Source organism: Triturus cristatus, chromosome 9 (assembly GCF_964204655.1).
Source record: "Triturus cristatus chromosome 9, aTriCri1.1, whole genome shotgun sequence".
NCBI classification, from domain to species: domain Eukaryota; kingdom Metazoa; phylum Chordata; class Amphibia; order Caudata; family Salamandridae; genus Triturus; species Triturus cristatus.
This window is the reverse complement of record NC_140592.1, coordinates 459820360-459837320: the sequence shown is the minus strand read 5'-3', so window position 1 is coordinate 459837320 and position 16961 is coordinate 459820360. Positions and strand designations below refer to the sequence as shown.

General features: G+C 41.7%; 1 protein-coding gene across 2 annotated transcripts in view; it reads right to left on the bottom strand.

Annotated features, from left to right (window-relative positions):
• Positions 1-16961, bottom strand: part of SPTBN4 (spectrin beta, non-erythrocytic 4) — a 1597753-nt gene that overhangs the window by 621747 nt on the left and 959045 nt on the right. For both annotated transcript variants that reach the window (XM_085625377.1, XM_085625378.1), the window contains one exon: positions 13268-13492. In XM_085625377.1, coding sequence (XP_085481503.1) covers positions 13268-13492 — 225 coding nt within the window. The remainder of the gene's footprint in view (positions 1-13267; positions 13493-16961) is intronic.

Genomic DNA, 16961 nt, shown 5'->3' with positions numbered 1-16961 from the left:
GAGCGTGTCCACTCCGTACAGGAAGCATAATTCCTTCTAGATGGCATACATAGTCAGTATTTCTGTGGTAGTTACACTATCCACCTTCTAGTGCCTTATCAATAATTGCCATCTTTCTATGATGGAGGAACCGGAGGCCAAAGCCCTTAGCCCCTCCCTGAAAGGCAATGTTTAAAGAAGCTGAACTTAGGCTTTCACATCAGCCAAAGGATACAAAATATTCAACCGTTTGTTGAGAACCCAAGTCAAAGCTTGAAAATCCTTCTCAAACTAACCTAAAATGAAGAAACAGCAAATCTATGGAGCTAGGATGCTGGGACAACTTGATCCGCGATGGCCTAGGCAAAGGCATTTGTCTCTCCTGATGATGTAATCCCTAGGTACTCAGATACATTAGTGCCATTGTTTAGTGCAAGCTGCTCACGATTAGGTCAGCTTGCCATGTCGGGAACTTCAGGTTTCTAATTGAGCGTGCCACTGGTGTGCATGAAGATGCTCACGGTCAAACTTGTAGTTCTAGCCATCCCCTCCCCATACCATATAGGAGAGGAGACAGCCAGCCTAGCACGACCTCTGGCGCCCCATTGGCGGGATCAAGGCAAGCAACTTGTTGTCCTGTTTCAAACTAATCTCAATACCTTTGCCTATCCTCGCCCTGTGATAGAGGCCCCCTAGAGTCTTCAGGAACTGTGAAATAACTTTTAATTAAGGAGTGAGCCCCTACCTCCTATAATTCCAAAGATGGATGCCTCCATTTAGTTGATCCCCTCCACCAAAGAGTTGGTAAAGCAGGAAAAAGGAGTCACTTATCAGTATTCCCTGGAGAAAGCATCCCCTGGCTCAGTGGGATGAACTTCTATTCGGGAAATCCAGCGTGAAATTCCCATAGGTCCCTCATACCTATGAGAAAATCTGGATCATCCAAGATAGACAAACACAGGAAGTGGCTGAAGAGTGCTCACCATGAGTGCCAATAGAACCAGTACAGTCCCAGGAAGTATTTGAATTCTTTAGGGGTAACAGCATACCTGGATTGTGGTGTGAGTACAACTCAAGATTGAGGGCTATGTAGTGGTAATGTTTAGCATGTATCCGTCTACCCACAAGGTGGGGCTGCAGCGTTGATTTTCTCCTTTCTATCAAACCTATGTAAAGGTAAAATGGCCGTTTTGTATATAGTGCTTAGTATTGGGACTCTGCCTTTTTCTAAAAGTTCAAAAGGTTTTAGCAGATCAGGCACTGGCATACATGAAGAGAAGGGGAGATGTTCCGTACTTGTGCATTATACATTTAGAGACAGCAATATAAACACTACTGGACGTAATTTAGGGTTTGCCAGGCATCACAGCTGCGACTCTTAGCTTTCTGGCTGCAACCCTTGACACTGCCTTTGCGACCACTGGCCTCAGAAGTTGCTAAATTAAATACCAAGAAGACAGGGGCAGCTTCACCCTCCTTACTTATGGCTCATTTTTAATTACACTAACAGTGAATAATCGTATATTATTCACTCTGGGCCAGATGATTCGCTATTCGCTATTATGGACTTGCAAAATGCAATATATGTAGGTTACGCAAAATAATTTGTGATTCCTACCCATTACTTATTTGTGACTCGCTAATTGCGAGTCATAAATAAGGAATGACTTCCCATTCATGACTATGGGCCTAGAGGCCCATAGGAATGAATAGGAATTGCATGCACAATTTGTGAGTACCCAATCGGTACTCGCAAATTGCGCATGCAATTTCAAGGGTGCCAAATGGACACCCTGTTGCACCCCTGGAATATGCATGTGTGCACATGTGGCGCACATACATGCATGCCACATGGCACATAGAAAAATGCAAAAGAGTGCATTTTTCCTTGAATTCGCATATTACCACTATATTGAAGTATGTGGTAATTTGCGAATCCTTAAAGCCAGGTCGCAATTTTTTTTGCTTCCTGCATTTCATTTAAGAAATTGCAACTTGAGATTGCTTAAATGCATTCGCAAAATAGGGAATCACATTTTTCCGATTCCCTATTTTGCAAATGCCTTTTGAGATGATACATTCCAAAAGGCTTTTTCCCGTTCGCAAACGGGCCGATTCGACCCTGTTTGCGAATGGGAAAAACGCTCGATACATCTGGCCCTATTAGTACAATAAAAACTTGAGCATCAGGCAAAACAAAAACGAATTATATAAGTATCTTGTGTGCATGCTTGTGGATGAGTGTGTGAGAGAGGGAGTGATTATGTGCGTGTGCGTATGTGAGCATTTGTGTGTGAGTGAAAGTGTCAGTCAGTGATTGGACTGGCAATAAATGAGATTAAATGTCATCAAGTCTGGCTTTCGTCCTGGTCACAGTACCGAATCAGCTCTGTTGGGGATCATGGAGGACCTTAGGCAGCAGCTTGACTGTGAGGGCACAGCAGCGCTTATCCTGCTGAATTTGTGCGCTGCCTTTGACACGGTCTCTCACTCCAGTATGGTGGATCGCCTCGAAAGCTCTGGTATTTTAGGTGTAGCCTTGCAGTGGCTGATCTCTTTTTTAAAGGATCGCTCCTTTCAAGTCTTTCCTCACACCGCTAAATCGAACCTCGTTGCCTTAACATCTGGAGTTCCGCAGGGTACAATCTTGAGTCCTCTGCTTTTTAATCTTTACGTTCGCCCCTTGACAGACATTGCAGAAAAATCTGGGTTTGCCATCTTTTCATACGCTGACGATACGCAGATTATTTTCTCTTTATTGCCTACTCAACATCAGGATCCCTCTTTACTTAAACTTGGTCTGCGTAACATCTCCTTATGGATGTCCAGAAATGCTTTAAGGCTGAATGGTTTAAAGACTGAGGCGCTCATCCTGGGGAACAATCCTGAGCTTTGGGGAGCCAGTCATTGGCCTGTTTCTTTGGGTCATTTGCCGACCTTGGTTCCTAAGGTTAAGAACCTGGGATTTTCCATCGATCGCAAGCTCTCTCTCACTGCTCAGGTCTCGGGAGTCACCTCGGCCTGCTTTGCGGTCATCAAGTGGCTAAAGAAAATCTAGCTAATTCCACCAGCTGCTCAGAGGACTGACTTGCAGGCTTTGATAATCTCCAGACTTGACTATGGTAATGTACTGTATCTGGGTTCTGACAAGACCTCTGTACGCCGTCTCCAGCTTATTCAGAATGCAGCAGCCCGCCTACTTTTTAGGTTGCCTCTGTTTCCCCTTTGCTCCATCAACTCCACTTGCTCAGGGTTAGTAAGCGTATCGAGTTTAAGGCCCTCTGCTACATGTTTAGAGCTCAGCATGGCCTGGGCCCCATGTACATACTCAATCTTGTCAAGCCTTATCGACCCTCTCGCAACCTAAGATCGACCAACATAGGAACCTAATCAACTGCTATAACATATATTGCTAACCTGATATCGCTTAGCAGTTGATTAGGTTCCTATGATGAGAGATAAAACAAATGAACTATGGCTGCGAGTTTGATTTATAAACGAAGTAAGAATGATGTGTAAAACATACAGGTTAATGAATACATAATACCCTCCGGTTTACTTTATTACACAGCTGTGAAATTACGACAGGATTGACTCCCATATAAATACGAATTGGCAGTTGCAGGTACCAAGCACTACCTGGTAGGATATGAATTCGCTATCTCCTTGATATAACAATACAACTTTTTAAATAAATGCTAAGTTTCCGTCTTTTTTCGTTTGCAGTATAAATACCTTCACGATTTTAATCAAAGTCACGTGAGAACACTATTGAGATTTCAAAGTAAGCACGTTCTCCTACCTAAATTACTTGTTTCTAAAAAAGCAATCTTTTGATATAAATTATTGGCAACAGCTTGTTCAACAATAGATGATGGATATAGCTCAGATTCGTTTGATAACAATATTGACAGTTCCATTTCTCGCACACGGGTTGGATTCTATGTTTTAGATCATGTACATTAGTTTGTTAGCGCAAAATATGTTTACATCTATGTAACTATTTGCATTGTGTTTGTTTAGGAGTCTTGTTTACGCAATTATTGTCCTGAAGATGGTCTGACGGATTGACACCACCCAAGACCGAAACGTCGACTTTACCATCTACTTCCAGTTTATTTGTTATGTACAGTAGACCATATGCTCAACAAAGAGTTCTGTCTCTGTTCAAACCAATTAGGAATAGATGTGTTTGTTGGATGAAATGAGGACTTAATCTCGTCCCCTGTTTTCATGATATATTGCTCCAATTTATGTCTCTTTTGTACTCTTTTTACTTTTGATGAAAATATAAAAATCATTGTGCTTAAATCACAAAAAGAACCCCCGTGTGTGTTGTTATTATATATTATTGATGTTCAGATCAGTGGATTGATTTCACAGTGGTGTTATTTCATCTTAACATTTTTATTGATTTAGTTCACTGAAATTTCTAAATAATGTATTCATTCTAAACAAAATCCCTTGTTGGCATATTTACCCTTCCGCATTTATCTGCCCAAGCCCTCAAGGGTATATTGGGTTTGACCCTCATTTAATCTCTACCGTATCAATGGCACACCAATTGAAACGGTCACTTAATTTTCTTACCTGGGTAGTCTTTTCTGCTCTAATGGCTGCTGGTGCAAGCACTTTGAAAATAATAGCCTATAGATGACTTGCGCCTGTGAGGCCATTTGAAGGTTTGGCACAAAGTTAGGCTGCAAACCAATTCAGGAGATGGTCTCAATTTATAGAGCTAACTGTTTATCTGCAGCTGCGTATGGCAGTACATTATGGAGCTTCGCAGAATCTACCATTCTACAAACTCAAGAGAACATATTTCTTTGGTGTCTCCATGCCACACCGCAATCTACACCAGCCTTAATAGCACACATGGAACTGGACATGCACCATCTGTATGATATACTAGCACTTAGGCTAGTCCAGTTGTGGTATTCTATTTGGAGCAAAGAAGAGATCAAGTTCACAAAAACTATCATAATGGATTGCCAATGCTAGTATTAAACCCTTAGTGTTTGGATACCTCACTGTGGCACAAACCAAGGCCTCCAGAGGTACCTAATATTTACATCTAACACCCACCATCACTTTGTCTTGACACAACTGCGGTTGGGTATACTTCATGCTTTGGTAGCCTTCCAAAAACAAAATAGTGGTCTGAGGTGGCTGTTAAATGCCCATGTGATGGAAGGTCCACCCAAACATCAAGGCATTTTATTCTTTTTTGTAGCTTTTATACTGGAATCAGGAAACTCATACTAATAATATCAGGAATCACAACAATGCTTATCAATATCTATGTTCTTTGGAGGAACCTATTATCTGTTGTAATGTTGCCTCCTTTATACGAAAGCCATATCTTTTAGGGAATATCTTAATTATATGCACTAAACCCTCTTCTGTCATTTTTATGTGACTTCCTGATGGTCCATTTTTTTAACTACTTACAGTTTGGGTTTAGAGCCTATTGTGTGGCAATGACCTGGTAGACAAGCCATATTGTTCTATACTTGGGAAGGCACCAGCATGATCTAGTAGGACTCAAGAGTCATAGTGCCACAGTTATGGTTTGTGAGTGATGCTTTAGTAGGTTTGCAACTTTCTTTTATTTCAACATAGTGGATAAGGGTGGGCGACAATTTCCTTTCTGCTCGCGGAAATTGCGAAAATTCAACATTTTCGTGTTCCGCGCGGAACGTGAAAATGTCGAAATTTCCGCGATCCGCGAGCGAACGGAAATTGTCGCCTAGTCAGGTGTGCTGTCTCCCCATATCTACCCTCAACAATTTGCTGTCATCCTTGATGGAGCTCTGTGCATCCATGAGTTTCTCGAGCGCAATCCTCGTGTAGTTCCTGACACCAGGGGGTTCCGTCTCCTCATCTGCTGCTCTGATCCGTCTCTGGCCCTTTATCAACAAGAGGCATGTGAACTGCATGGAAGCCCCTCCCGTTTGGCCCCGCCCCACACACCAGCGATGTGCATCGTCTTCCCGCCCTATTTCGCGTGATTGCAGAGATTTTTTGCCGTTTCGCGATATCTTGCGAAAGGCACTTTCGCAAATTCCGCCCACCCTTAATAGTGGATCCTCTAAAAGAAATGAGTTACTTACCTGTAACTGCAGTTAGCCAGTATTGGTATCTTTCATAGATTCACATGCTTGAATCATTCCCCGTCGTTTAGATGGGAGTCCCCGGTACATTTATAATGGTAATGTCACGTTAGACATAAAAGGTAACAGGCCTAAGGCCTTAAATTTAGTAACATATCTGAGTCCTTATTTAAAAAAGGACCAAACTTAAGAGAACAACCAATCAGCTAACACCACCCTCTAGAACCTTCCTGGAAGGACCTCCAGTCTCTCAGATTTTCAATCACAGGTCGTGCTAAGTTTTTTCATCTTATCTTCAAATTTCCCTTGTCTATAGATTTTTCCTGGATTCAAGGTATTTTTCAACTTTAATTACCCTTGTCTGAATGACGTTCTCAAATTTCAGAGGCTACTCAGAAGCAAGATCTGACTTTCAGGGCATCTCCTGCCCTTCAGAGTTTGATCTCTGCCAAAAAATCTTTTCAGAAATCTGCTTCAGACCCCCATACTCCTCCAGTGAAAGTGAAACATGCTTTTAAAAGGCCTTCTTCTGCCCCATCGACGGACAGCTCATCGACGGTGGTACCAAGGACGAAGAGAAGAACTCCACTTACTGTCGTTGGAGTGACTTCGCCGACGACAATCGTCGCCACAGTCTCAGTCTCATCGGTTTCTATTTTGTCTTTGTCTACGTCGACAAGTCAAGCTCCTTTGTCGTCGCCGATAAAAAGATAATCAGGAAGTCATAATCGTTGACAAAGATTGCGACCACGACCAGTCCGACGACGGAGATGGTGACGAGTGCTTCATCAACGGAGTTGCCGACGTCGACCACGAGTCTACGTCGACGGCCCTCTCGTTGACGATTTCTCCTATTGCATTGCATTGCCTCGACAACGAAAATTCTATCGTCGACTACAGTTTTGTCATCTACGCCAGTTACTGTGACTTTAATACCAATGCCATCGACAGTTCCTCGACGACAGTATGTGTACCGACGAGGACCTTGTCGATGACACCAAAATTCAAAACAAAAAAATTCTAGAGGGTGGTGTCAGCTTTTTGGTTGTTCTCTTAAGTTTGGTCCATTTTAGGTCTCGCCTGGCGAAAGCAGCGCATGCACTGCTCTCCGCCATGGAGAGGACATTTTGTAATCGATTCAGCCAAAGCTGAATGAACGCGCGTCCAGATGGACAAACATGGCTGCTCTCGCCGCCTGCAAAGCTAAACATACACGCGTAGGTACAAATAAATGCACGCGCATGTGGACAGCCTGACGCCATCTTTGTGCACACGCGCGCGCATTTTTTTGTCCCTACGCTTGCATGGCGGCGTGCTTTGGCTTTCCCAGACAGTGCTGAGGAAGCTGGTGTGAGGCTTCCCGCGAGCATTGCTTGTTTTTTTATCTCTCCTCCCTAAAGAAATGTTAGCTGTGTGGGCTTACTTCTATTAGTAATGCAGATCTGATTTAGTTGTAAACTAACCAGATGCCTAGTTTACCAAGGCCTCTTCGGGTGTCCGCCCATTCTGTGTTGCGGCTGCAGACCTGTCATGTCTGTTGGTGTCGCCAGTACCGTTGACACCCTCTGTTCGGTGTGATGGGTGGCTGTGCTCCTCCAGTGGAGCTAGAGAAAGTCTGGGCCAATTGCGTTTTCAGCATTTTCAATGTGAAGGTGTCCGTTTGGTTCGGGAGTGAGCTCTTAATGGGGATGAGCTGGTGTTAAAGGTTTGGTGTGAGGTGGTTAGTTTTCGGCTGTCCTTGCCAGTATTGGTGTGGATAGTGCTGTTTTCAGCAGTCCTGCTGAGTGTGCAGCGGATGAGGAATATGCGGAGTTTGAAGTCGGGGTGAGCCTGTGTTCGTCCAGAACGGGGGCAGGCCGGGTGAGCTAGGCAGGCTGCTGCAGCGCCGGACACCCCAGGACCAGCCACGAGTGTGCACGTTGTCCGGACCAGCACCAGCACCGTGACTGTGTCCCAGAACTCCGGTACCATAGACCGGGGCTCCCTCCGGACTGTGCATGCGATGTTCAAAGTGCTCCATATGGTAAGTGTCCCACTATCCCCCCCGCCCCCCTCCACACACCCGGCGCCAGGACACTTTTTCTGTTTTAAGTTATTGGAGACGTTTCGGACATGAGACAGGCCAGACTCTGCAACATTGTAGTATAGTTTTCCGTAGTGCCAATGTTCAGCCCGGGGGCAACTTTATAGCGCTATGTTAATTTATAATGCGCCACGTTATTATTTGAAAACTGTGTAATTATTTTTTTTTGTTGCCTGCCAAGCGCGTTGGAAGGCTGTAAATGTACAGAAATGCAAATAACAGTAGTAGGGAATGGTTTTATAAAGCCTGAAAAGTAAAACTACCAGTACGCAAAAGGGATTCTGTATTCTCCTTTCGAATGGCACAAGGTCATGTGGCATCTTTGATAGCTCTAACATATTATCCTTACTTGGAAAATAACATCTTCAATGGCAATGTCTTTTGTAAACTGACTGTATTTTTAGGTAGAACGCTACAGAATACATCTGGAAAATAAGCATTTGTCGAGCTTTAATAATGCAGATGCAATTAGCGGTTACGTGCAGTCAGGGCTTTAAGTGGGATGAAAAAACTGTGGGACCTCTCATAGGGACGTGAGATATGTAATTAAGGGCGTGGCATAAAAGCACTGAAAATCTATACTTCGCATAGCGTGCTGTCCGATTGGTATTTTGCTACTTCTGTCATTACACCTAGATATATAGTACAGCAAGTAACATTACACTTACAACACTCCAGTACTATTGGTATTGTCAATGGTTGTTAGTTGCATAATATAAATAAGTAACAGCCATGACTTCGTAGCATAGCGCACTGAAAATGCTTCAGAGTGAGACAGTGACAGAACTACAACGAGTCTCTTTGAAGTTACATCACAGGCAGTGAAGGGTGGCAGTGCTGCAGGGTTAACATTAATTTTTTACGTCCTGACGGTGATGGCAAATATGGAGAGCCCAATACCGACCTGTCTCAGCGCCTGCTTTTTAGTCAGCACCGCAAGACTAGTCCCACTTAAAGCCCTGCGTGCAGTGTTTAAATAGGAAAAATCAGTGCAGGTACCACTGAAATTAACTTAGAGGGTGGGGCAAGGGGGTGGAGCTGGGGGCTGGACATGATTATATAAAGACACTACTATCATCTGTCAAGTATTAATTTTGCCCTTCCATTACCATTGTTGAAAGTCAAAAATTTCCTGAATGCGCAAATTCACTCTGTACATGTGGGCAACGCATACATAGACAATTAATAACCTGTGTCCTACTATGACCCTCTCAAATATGTAAGCTGTCCATTGCGTTTAAAGGGACATGTTATGTTTTGACTTAACTTTCTTTGCGTTGCAGGAAAAATTCACATAAAATACCACATAATTCACAAAAGCTAATATCTGTTTTCCAGATATTTCTTCTCACAAGCTACGACTATACTAATTTAAGCTGTGGAAACACCAGCTGCTTTAATTAAAAGATTCTAAGCAAACACACCTAATAATTTAGCAATTTATACGCAGGGTCACTTTAACTTAGTTTGTCAATAAAACACAGACCCCTCTCAAATAAGTGAAACAATCACAAATGCATGTATTCCAGTTTGTTTTATCAGTGTGATATAGATGAGATGTCCTGTTGCTTTATCTTTTTTTCTCATCACTAATTCATCTCCAGTCTAATGGTGCATAGTTAATAATATATACTGTATATCTATTAGAAAAGAAAAACAATATAAAAAACAATGTCATTTACAATGCTAATAGCTTTAAACAATGTCACTGCAAGACCTATTGCATTGTAAATGCTTTTTTATTTTAGTTATATAGTTAATTATACTTTGTTGGTTTATAAACCTATTTTGCTGAAACTAGAAAAATGGCATATGTATTACTGCACCTTGATTTTTGTTTTTATTGCTGTAGGTTTATTTTGGATATCCATTGTCATTTGCTTTTCATTATATTAATGTAATGCTTTATTTTTTCTTTTTAATATGTAATGAAGTTAGTATCATCAATCTTTACTACAGCTTTTTAAAATTGATTGAAAAATGTAAAAGATAGGACATTTTATCCAACTCACTTAGATCCACAACCATAATAAGAGTATAAAGGGTCTTTTTTCTCATATACTCGTTAATAAATACAGCTCGTTTACAATATATCCAGCTCACATCAACCCGCCACTTTAATAAATTAAGAACATAAAAGTTTTAACAACCTACTGACTGCTAAATGGACCTTTCTGAAGCTTCCGATACCACTTTTTAACAACCATTGAAAAAGCAATAGGTCTCGCCTTTTATTAAGTTAAAGCCATTTGATTTGCTATACAATACCATTAGCAAAGCAAATGGCTTTAACTTAATCAAAGGCGAGACCTATTGCATTTTCAATGCTTGTTTAAATAAGGACTCAGATATGTTACTTAATATAAGGCCATAGGCCTGGTACCTTCTATGTCTAATGTGACATTACCATTATAAATACCGGGGACTACTGTTTCGACGACGGAAAATGATTCAAGCATGTGAACTTATGAAAGATATCCTAATACTGGATAAAGGTTTTTGTTTTTATAGAGCACAGTGGCAAACCAGGGGTCACCTCAACAGGGCAACACATCACCTGCTGACAAAGTTTTAATCAGCCCTACATCAATACACTAAGTTGCACAGGCACCTTGCAACTCTATAGGTCCGATGATCTAAACTCACTAAATTGCATTTGCACTTTACAAGTAGTTGTCTGGCTTCACATTTTGACAATGCTAGCTCATATGGCTATTTTGTACGGCTGTAGAGTATAGGAACATGTTACAACTCCAGGGTTGGCTTTAGCGCAGGTGGCGCCCAGTGTGACAATGTTTGTCGGCTCCCCCAATGGCTTCCTCCGCCACAGATTCCCTCACTACCACCCTTTAACAGTGCCCCTCAAGTCTCCATAACCATTCTCTCTCAGATACATCAAATTTGTTTTGTAGCGCCACTCATACCAGCGTAAGGCGTCAGAGCACTTTACATCGCACACATTACACAGAGACTATCAATCATAGCTGTGTAAATCAGTGTACAGGAAATGTTACATAAGACAGACGACTACAAAGTGTAAAAGTCACATGTCATCCATACTGGTAGGCAGTATAGTTTAAGAGTTCCTAGTCTGGAGAAGCGCAAACTCAGAATTTAAAACGTCACTCCATGATTGGAAGTTCTCGTTAATAATAGAAGTGATTTCTACCCAAATGAACCCATTTTGCAACTTTAGGATAATGAAAGACTCTTTACCTTGCAGTCTGCATGCAGCTCTTTGATGACAGTTAATAGCTCACTGTTGTAAGTTAGGACTTTTACTTAGAAACTGCAAGTAAAAAAAGTATCTCTCTGACAAAAGCAGTAGCCCACGGACCTATTTACATTATATGTACTTTGTGATCTGCATGGTACACATTCTTTGCAGCAAGAATATTAACCCTCTGCGCTAGCTTATTGATGAGTCAAAACTTCCACTAGAGACAGCCCTGTACGACTTGTATGATATTCTGTTTTTAGTTTGTTTTTACTGTTTGCAATTTGCCATCTTAGCTTATATTCTGCTCTTTACATTTTATATTTTGTCATCTTCTGGCCAAGAGTTTTAAAATATTCTAACACACTGGCATATTTTGTATTCTTTATGTCAGATGTAACACTGGAATGGGAAAGGAGCCTTTTTTATTGAAGCTCATGAACTTTTATTTGCACTTTTATGGTTTTATCTCAAAACCGAATAAAGATTTCAAATCAAATTGAGTGCAAGTCAGCGTGAGGGAGTAGCTGTGAGTTTATCAATATATGAATGAGTGACAATCTGTGAGTGAGTGTAAGACTCAGTGCAAGAGAGTGAGAATGAATCAGTGTAAGTGGTAACAATGGTTGATAAAGAGGGAGTATGTGAAAAATTGAGAATGTGTGTGAGTTAGTGAATGTAAATTTACATTATTAAGAATGTGATATGCTTAAGAGTCTACTTTTGTTTGACCCTTGCAAAATACTGGTGTTGGCATACTGGAGGAAATTATTAACAAGCAGGGACCTGGAATTCTAGAGATAGTACTTGATATATGGGATATCCATGGCAAAAGGGTGGCACAGGTATGCTGGAGGTAAATCTTGGTATGGGACACCCATGGATGCTCGTACTAACATGCTGGAGGCCATTCCTGGCCTAAAGGATGAAAGCTGTGGTATATAGGAGGGGACCAAACATGAAAAAAATGCTGGCCCTATCACACTAGAGATACATTTTGACATAAGGGTCACCAATGATACATGGACAGCATGAATAGCAAAATTCCAGGACTAGCATATTAATATAATTCTTGGTATAAGCGGACACTCATGGCTTATAGGGGGCGCTCATGGCAAAATGCTGGCCCTGGCCCAAAGGAGGATATTTTTGGCATATGGGGGCATCCACAGCAAATTTTTTAAATAAAGGCCTTGAATTCTAACACCCGAGCTCATGGCCTAAGAAGCATTCTGATCACAGGGGACTGAAGGTTAAAAGCCTGATCTCATGCTTGCTTGTGCATATCAGGCCGAAAGCCGGCACAGAATCTCTGAAACATCATTGGCCCAACCCTCCAAGTCCTTCGTATCCTAAGCTTGTGGACTTGTCTGTCTGCCTGTAATACCCATAGGCTTTGACATGGGAGTTTTTTATACGTCAATTTGTGAAGGCTGCTTTAATCTAGGCTCAGTTATAGTTTGCCCTGGGATCTTTTCTATATTTTCTATATATAAGGTTTTGTCTTATTGAAAATGCTACCAATGCTGTTGCATGACGGCTACCAATAGCATGAATTATAAAGTCATTGTAGTCATTACATTTAATTAAATATTAGAAAGCTAGGAGAGGAGGCATCATAATGTGACCATGTGGTTAGGCTTTCAAATACAACACTCTTGGGCCTGACTGAGATAAAGACCATTTTTCTCATTTTGAGGCAGTAACTCATAATTGTCTCTACATTGTATACTGAGCAAAATTCACTTTGCTGGTAGCTATTGCTCTGATCTCTCTCCATCTCCCACTATTTAGTTAGGGAATACTTTCCACTCAGAGCCCTTTCATCAGTAGAAGGTCAAAGAACAGTAAAAGAAAACTGATGGTCTTACTCACAATCTCATCTTCCAGATCATGGCTGATTTGATGGACCTCCTTAGACGCCAGCAGGATTCGCCTCCTCTCCTTCAGTGGCTCGATCAGGCGCACAATGCGGGTTCCCACGACATTCTGCTTATCATTCACCAGCTCCTTGCTGGAGGTATCCAATGGAAGGGATGACATTTGGGCCTGCAACTCCCCCACCTCCTTGTACCACTCCTCCATCTGGAATTCCATTGCCTATATGAACAGAGTTGAGGATTTCAGGGTTAGAGTCAAAGGTAACAAGGGTTTGCAGAGACAAGTAGCTCAAACATTTTGTGGGAAATATGCCCAATGCTGTATCTTGATAAATTGTGAATATGCTGCAGTGATCTCTCTGTAACTTGAAGGCCAGAGTTTCAAGCCACAAGGGGCTAACACATCTTGATGAAATAAGTGGCACTGAGGTATGTCATTAAGTAAATATTTTTCAAAATTAAAGACAAGTCATGTTACATTAATGCATACAGCACATAGAGGTTGGCAGGTGGATCTAGCCTGGCCAGGTACACGCTAAAACAAATCCCTAGCCCCTCCATCTCAGTCTTCACCAACGTTATCGTTGTATATCACAGACGTACTTGTTTGGGACTCGGATTTTAAAAGGTCAGAGACACTCAGGAAAAAAAAATGAATAATTCTTTAAAATCAGAAAGAAAATTCCAAGAGACTTGAGCAAGGTCGATGTGTTTAGTTGTAATCTCACTGTTTCCCCTTGTTACGTTCCACCCCCCCTCCCCTTCCCCTTACCGTGGAATGATCCGCTGAAGCTTGGCTTAGAATGTTGACAAACGTCAGTTGTTGAGGACAGTTGGATGGCCATTAAAGCATATTTCGAACTTCCTCCGTTTCCTGTGCTTATACTTTTAACAGTTTATGTCAAGCATGATAAAATGTTGAACACCAATGCCTACCATAAGCATTCAAGCATCTATGTGTAGATGTGCTAACAATCTGAGATGTGAGAAGAGATGTTAACGTAAAACTGCTTAGATTCTTGCAATAATCAAGCCTCAAAATGAAAATGTAAAACACCTATTGCCTTACTACAATAATATAAAGTGACATCGACAGTATACACAAAGTAAGTACTTTCAGGAAATAATAACAAACGAAAATGAAGTAAGGAGCACAACCCCTTGGACAACTTGTGGTGTACCATGAAAATAGGAGGTTGTGCTCTAAAAATTCTTGTGTTCTGCTTGAAAAATAATTGACAGAGAAAATGATAGACCTACTTTTCAAGAGTTGGACATTTATCTCATAAGGAGTAAACCATGGCTCACACTTTTCCAGATTCCATGACACTAAAATATTAAGCATTCGTATTGGCTAGAGAGCCAGAGAGGTGCCAACAATTTGCTTTCATTGTACTTTTTTGTATTCTCTCGAGACAATGGTTTTCTGACACAGGTGGCACGTAATGCAAGGGCACAAACTGTGAACCTCAACATTAGCCAATGGTGGGATCAGGTAGGATGGCATTTGGAGGACTGCAATGTCCAAGAGTAATATACCTCTGATATGCCTAGCAAATCATTTTAAGGATATGCACTTGGTACCTTGAGTTCTTCGTACAATCGATTTGGCAGACAGCACTTATTTCCCCTCAGCAGCCTAATATGGAAAAAATATGCTTCTCCAACATCTTATGCCACCGCCATTTGTGCTCCTAGACACAACAAGAAAGCATACAAAATGCCCCTCAGTCTGAAAGTCGCTCAAGAGACATGTGAATTATTTGAGTCACTTGTGAGTCATGAAAAACAAGCTGCATTTCCCCATCATGACTCATATGTTGCTTGATCATTGTGAATAACAAGTTGCCTACTTCGCCACCATCAACAGCAGCAGCAGAGAACTCCTCCGTGGCAATAAAACACTATGTTAATTTCACTCCTAATCCACCCCTTTAACGTTAAAAATAAAGGTGCATCACAAAGAAGTTCCAGCAACTTGCCCAACAGTACCTTTTTACAAAACACACAAATGGACCCAATTTGACCCTTTCAACAGATAACCTTGCAAGACTTCTGAACTCAGTGGCATCCTATAAGGATGACACTATCTCAGCCACAGCAGTGAAGACCATCTCCAGTAAAGCTCTCAAAACGCTTCTCAATATGGTTAATACAACCCCCAACTAAGATATCTTCCTCAAGTCCCACAAGAACGGACAGGTCTTCCTTTTACAGGAAATAGCAAGCGCAATCCTTAATGACCTCGAAAGATACCAATTCATCATTCTGGGTAGGTAAGATTATAGAAAAGGCAATCATCATCCACCTCCATGAAAAATTATTGAAAGCTCAATGTTAAACTTCATGTAAGAGAACACAGCTCAGACTAAGTCGATTAAGGACGCCTGCCAACATACTAAGAGGTGTAAAATTCAGAGGAATGGCACCCAAAAAAAAAAGAGCCAGACTTGACCAAAGAGGATTTTCACTCTCTTCTACAAGACCTGATAAAAGAATGGAAATAGGAACTAAAAATGGAACTCATAGACATTGGAAAATGCCTCACAGACAGCATATTTGCACTGAGACATGAATTGAAACAAACGGGTCAACGGATCATGGAGGTGGAACAGAAAATGCAGACTATAACCGCTAGAGAGCATAATATCAGGAGTAAACTGGTGGCAGTTGACAACTATATCACGGCAATACAACTGAAATGTGAGGATTTGGAAAATCAAGCCAGGAGAGGTAACATGCAGATCTGCATCATAAAGGAAGATGCAGAGGAGACTGGTGTAAGAAAGTGCATTCAAACATTGCTCGCCCAAATACTGGATCTCAGAGAAGATGTACATTTGGAAAGGGTCCAAGTGGCAGGACCATGAAAACAGGAATATTATACGCTTGCAATGGATCACAGTGGTGAAATTAGCTTCCTACTTATAAAAAAATAACATCATATATTGGAAACAAAAGCTGCACAGGTCAGTGTATTGAATGACTGGGAATATGCATCACTTGACAACACCCATATATGCTAGAATGGACGGCACTCGGAAAGAAAGGCCACTTACATGTATTATATGGTGGCAAGGTTGCGATTGGCATCCCACAAACAGCCACAACAGTATTAGCTACCTGGTGTAACTTAAATAGCGAAAAGGAATGGGCAAAGAGACTGGCACCAAAGACCCCCCCCCCCATGGCGCTGGGTACAAATCTTTTCCCAATGGTGTGGCTGCCGGAGTTTAAGCACTGTGACGACATAGGACTTTCCTCATTGGAGGACATCTGGGATGCAAATGGCATCACGTCATTTGACAACCTCAGAATATGAAATGGCGCCCACACAAATATTTAAATCTCTCCAACTGTGCCATTTGCTACAAGCAATGATCCCTCCAGGCACAGAGACCATGGAAAACTGCCCTCTCGAAAGTAGATATCTGGAGGGCCCTACAACCACGTAGGCAATCTCCCTCACATATAGTTCATTGATGAGAAATGCTCAAGGCACAGTGGAACAACTAAGGACTCATTGGCTAACAAATGTAGGGGAATTTGATGAGGATGACCGGAGAGACACATTGCAGTTTCCAAGAGAGGTAGCAATAAAAGTGAGATATCACCTGATCCAGCTGAAAATACTACACTGAATATACTACACCAGAGTCCTTTTTCACAAAAAAGGCGTTGCCTGTGAC